The sequence below is a fragment of the Ipomoea nil genome, unplaced genomic scaffold, assembly GCF_001879475.1.
Source record: "Ipomoea nil cultivar Tokyo-kokei standard unplaced genomic scaffold, Asagao_1.1 scaffold2647, whole genome shotgun sequence".
Classification (NCBI taxonomy): Eukaryota; Viridiplantae; Streptophyta; class Magnoliopsida; order Solanales; family Convolvulaceae; genus Ipomoea; species Ipomoea nil.
In genome coordinates, this window is record NW_017619075.1 from 2945139 (window position 1) to 2949603 (window position 4465).

The following is a 4465-nucleotide window of genomic DNA, read 5'->3' on the forward strand; positions in this document are numbered from 1 at the left end:
AGAAGTCTAAGGCATCATCCAGACGAAAAGCAAAATCCAAACCATCCAGGAAACGAAAGCACGGGTCCTCTTAAGAACCTCAAGATCCCATCTCTTCAAAAAGCCTCCAACCACAAGAACCCATATCAGCAGAGCGAACTTCTCCACGTTCGACACAAGAACCTGCTGTCATGGAAAAGGAGGTCAATCACTTAAGTCTCCCACAAGAACCTGGTTTGCCAGCAGAGACAAGAGAAGTGATTGTTAACACGAATGTTGCTGTTGTTCCCTATACCGAAAGCACCCTCCCACAAGAACCTACCCTTGCAGAGCAGGTACCAGATACTCTGACACAAGAACCTGGAAAGGTAGTTGAGGACAATCAAGTGATCTCAAATACGGTCATTGATCCGAAGGCAGTGATCACACCACCAGCTGTTGCACCCATCCCTCCATCTCCGGATTAATTACTTTGTGAGGCTATAGAGGCTGACTACAATCGAGTCATGCAGTGGCAGAAATGGCGCACAGCAGAAATCGATACTATGTTTGCAACAGCCGAAGCAATGAAGGAAGAAGAAAAGTTTGCCCTAAAGTGGGTTGGCACGAAAGATGTCTATGAAACACTTTGTCTTGAAACAATTCGATGAGTGTACTCATATAAAGTGACCAATCGCACTCTCGGAAAGGATAAGGCACCCTTATGTATCGAGCTCAATAAGCCTCCCTTGGGCCCAGTATTTGAAGCAGAAATGAAGGAGCTCCGTTATGCAATGCTCCTGTCCAAAATCAAGACTGCCTTAGAGAAATTGCACCAGAACGATCCCAATTGCGAAGTCAGTGGATCAAAGGACGAGAATGGCAAAGAAATAAGTGATGAATCTGATAGGGAGAAGGAAGATGAAGACGATGCAGCCACTGATGATGCTGATGCAGACGATGAGAATGATGATGATGACGATGCTGATGATGATGACAATCAGAATGGGGTAACACGAACAATCCTCATCAGGACCACAATGCCGCAAATCCCGAAGAATCATCATCACACAACTCTCCCTCCCGAAGTGATGACAAAAGGGAAGCATCACTCAAGGATGGCGAAACTTCACACACTCAACCTGAAGACTTATCTCGAGCTCTCGTCCCCCATGTCCAACCAATGGACGAAACTCCTATTAAGAGAGAAGAAGCAATCTCTCGTGAGGACAAAATGGATACCTCACCAGTCTTCATTATCTCAGCGAGTGGTGGAAAAATGGAAGCACCATCTCAAGCGGAACAAATGGACACCTCTCCAACAAATATTGAAGAAGAATCTCCACTAGTTTCTCCACATCATGTCATGAATCTTATGAGAGAAACTGTTCACACAGCTGAAATAATCCACCGAGAATACCTGACACTTCGCCAAAGGGACACTCAAACCTTGGAGGACTTATCTAAGAAGGTGGATCACCTGACGGCAGCTCAAGCCAGTCTCATCCTCCACCGCAAGAACAACCCCAACCACCACCACAAGCTCCACCCGAACAGCAATCTAATATCCACCTGGTAAAGGAACTCCATGAGCTTCATGCATCTGTCGACAAGGTGGCCAAGCAACACCAGGAACTCAAGCACTCACATTTTAGCCTCAAAGAGCGTGTTGATTTGGCTTGCACAAAGATGGAGACTGCACATGACAATTCTTTTCAAATGGGTCAGTATTTGTATCAAATTCTCGGATATGTGCAGGATACACTGATTGCAGTCACCAAGCTGTCTACACCTGCTACTACTTGTGCCGATGATGCCAAAATGGGGAAAAGAGAAACCCGGATGATACGGATGATGATCATTCTAGGGACAACACGAGAAAATCGTTCTCCATCTGTTGCACCGAAAGATTCTGAAAGAAGAAGCACGAATCCTCCGCCTCCACCTACCCGAGATCATCAATCCTCTCAGTCAAGATATCACTCATCTCGTGGTCGTGGTCATCAACAGTCACAATCCCAACACCACTCTATCAAGCCTCGCCAATCACTTGGATCTGAGTCCAAATACATCTTCACTGGTTTGTCAAAGAGACAAAAGACGTGTCTAAGACAAAGGCTTATGAAAGATAGGAAGGTAACAATGGATGGCGTGGGAAACTTTGTGGATTTCATACCATATGAAGAAGGAAATGGGAAGCGATTTGAAAGGTGCAACATCCTGTGTGGATGAAGACAAAGGACAACCACACAAGACAACATCATATAAGTTCTCAAAATGAAAGGATCAAAAGGATGAATAGAGAGCTATGGGAAAAACACGATGAAGAAGTTCGTAGAAGAGAAGAAGAACTTCAGCAAACAGGGCGAGTAAAAGAACTGATCAAAGATCTCACGAAAGTAACCCGAAGTTCTGAGCATGGAGTTATCTACAATGCAGCTTTCAAAGTACATGCCGAATCAGGAAAAAGCTACACAGAAGGAATGAATTCTTTCGAGCTTATCTCGTGGTGGAAATTAGGAATTGTTGAAGGAGCAAACATTCTTGAAGCCTATAACAACTACATAAGCCTCAACATAAAAGGAAAATACGAAGATCTGATTAGGGAGAATCAAATCAAAGTCTTCAGAAAATGAATCAATGAGGAGATTAACATCGACAGAATGCTCAAGGAGCAGAAGGAGAGAGACACTCGTGAAAAATTGGAGGCCAAGCAGCAAAAGACTAAACTTTTGGAAATGTAAGGAATTTACTTTCTGTCTATCTTAAATTTCTTGTAATTTTCTCTATCTTTATATGAAACTCTCGTTGTTACACATCTCATGTCACTTGTCTGAGTTACTTGTCAGTGTCTTGTTTGTTATTGTTATTTATCTAGAAATGACTTGTAAACTCTCAGTAATGGCTGTTTTGAAATAAAGAATCCTTTATAGGACTTTTATCAGCCTTATAAGAAGAGTATAGGTTTTGGCATCATCAAAAAGGGGGAAATTGTTAGGAACACTTGTATTAGGATTTTGATGATACCAATGTAACCTAGAATGTAGACCCCTAACCTTTGTTATTTGTTAATCGCTACTTTCGTCCTAGACGAGAGTTGCCATAACTCACACTGTAATTCGTGTTAAGCTAGTCAAACACACGAAAACGAGTTATGCTTAGATGTTAGGGCTATCAAGACGAAAGAAGGTTCAAGACACGAAGCATGAAGCGTCCACAACGAAAGATAATCAGGAGTTGTCATCTACCACGAAGAGAAAGTCTTATTTATGACAACCCTTCAAGACATTCTTCATTTTCAATAGCAAGAAGAATGTCTTCACTGTCTGATTTGACAACATCCTAGGAACAAAAAGGACCTCAACATATGCGACACGCATACCAAGGAGCATTAAATGAAGTTGTACTATTGTAGAGCTAAAAGACAAAACCCTAAGGCTATCCATGCCATCAACGGCTACAAGGTACAAAACCCATTAATGGAGCATTTAATGCGGGAAGCTCCCAGGTCCTTACCCACTGGATATTAGGTCTGAAAATCTCATCTCCCTCCAACGGATGGAATTTTCCTCACCTATATAAACCCACCTTCATCAACTAAGAAAGTGCTGGTTCTTATCACTCGATCTAACTATCAAGCAAAAGCTCTTAAACCTTCTCAGTTCTCATCAAGCTTTTGCGAACCAGTGTTAAAGTGTGAAGATATTTGAAAAGGTCCACTGATCCTCATCTTACACCTTGAAGAAGTCTTGCAACTTGTACGAAGCAACCATCTTACATCAGTCAAGACCTCACCACATTGGAGAAATCATAATTCATTTTCTACCAACCTCAACTCTGAAGAAGAATTTGATAGAGGCGGAGTAAACTCGTGGATTTGAAAAACATGCAGGAAGTTGTCCGGCTTAGTGATTAAGGAAGCCTCTTGTGTATTTGTGCTAACGAGTGATAGTGCAAACCTTCCATAAGTTGTGGAAGAAGAGTGTAGTAGGCAAAGTTGGCCGAACCACTATAAAAACTCTCGTCTCCTTATCTCTTTGCTTATTTCTTTTACTTCCTGCATCATACTATCCTTCACGCTCAAACCGAAAGTTTCCTCAATAACATCAAACCGTGCAAAGCAAGTAAAACGAATTCAACATTTCCGCTGCGCCATAACACCGAAAGGTTGTTATTCGGCAAAATATGAAAAGAGTTTATTCACCCCCCATCTAGACTCTCGCTATAACACTACCGGGACCAACAACGAGTATGTTTACTTTTTAAGTAATAATATATATAATTTTTGATAATTGTTATATGACAAAATAAATAAGAATACATAAATAAGTTATTTAGATACCAACATGATATACAAGAACTGAATTAGGAACATGCAGGAGGACATTAGATTTGGTTTTGAGGGAGAGAATGAAGATGTTAGCTAGAATAATGTAGTGGTTTTCTAAAAAAAAATGGAGTGTTGGAATGATGAAGAAAAAAGAAAACAAAGATCACATCAAGGCAA

General features: G+C 41.4%; 1 protein-coding gene across 1 annotated transcript; it reads left to right on the forward strand.

Annotated features, from left to right (window-relative positions):
* Positions 1-731: 731 nt before the first annotated feature.
* LOC109154422 (serine/threonine-protein kinase rio2-like) lies at positions 732-1537 on the forward strand. The gene is made up of 2 exons (XM_019302218.1): positions 732-968; positions 1076-1537. Exons 1-2 carry the CDS (start codon positions 732-734, stop codon positions 1535-1537), a joined length of 699 nt encoding a protein of 232 aa, XP_019157763.1.
* Positions 1538-4465: the final 2928 nt, after the last annotated feature.

Coding starts and splice junctions, on each gene's coding strand:
- LOC109154422 (XM_019302218.1), top strand. CDS start 732: ATGAAGGAGCTCCGTTATGCAATGCTCCTGTCCAAAATCAAGACTGCC. Junction 969..1,075: donor ATGATGACAATCAGAATGGG/GTAACACGAACA, acceptor GCATCACTCAAG/GATGGCGAAACTTCACACAC.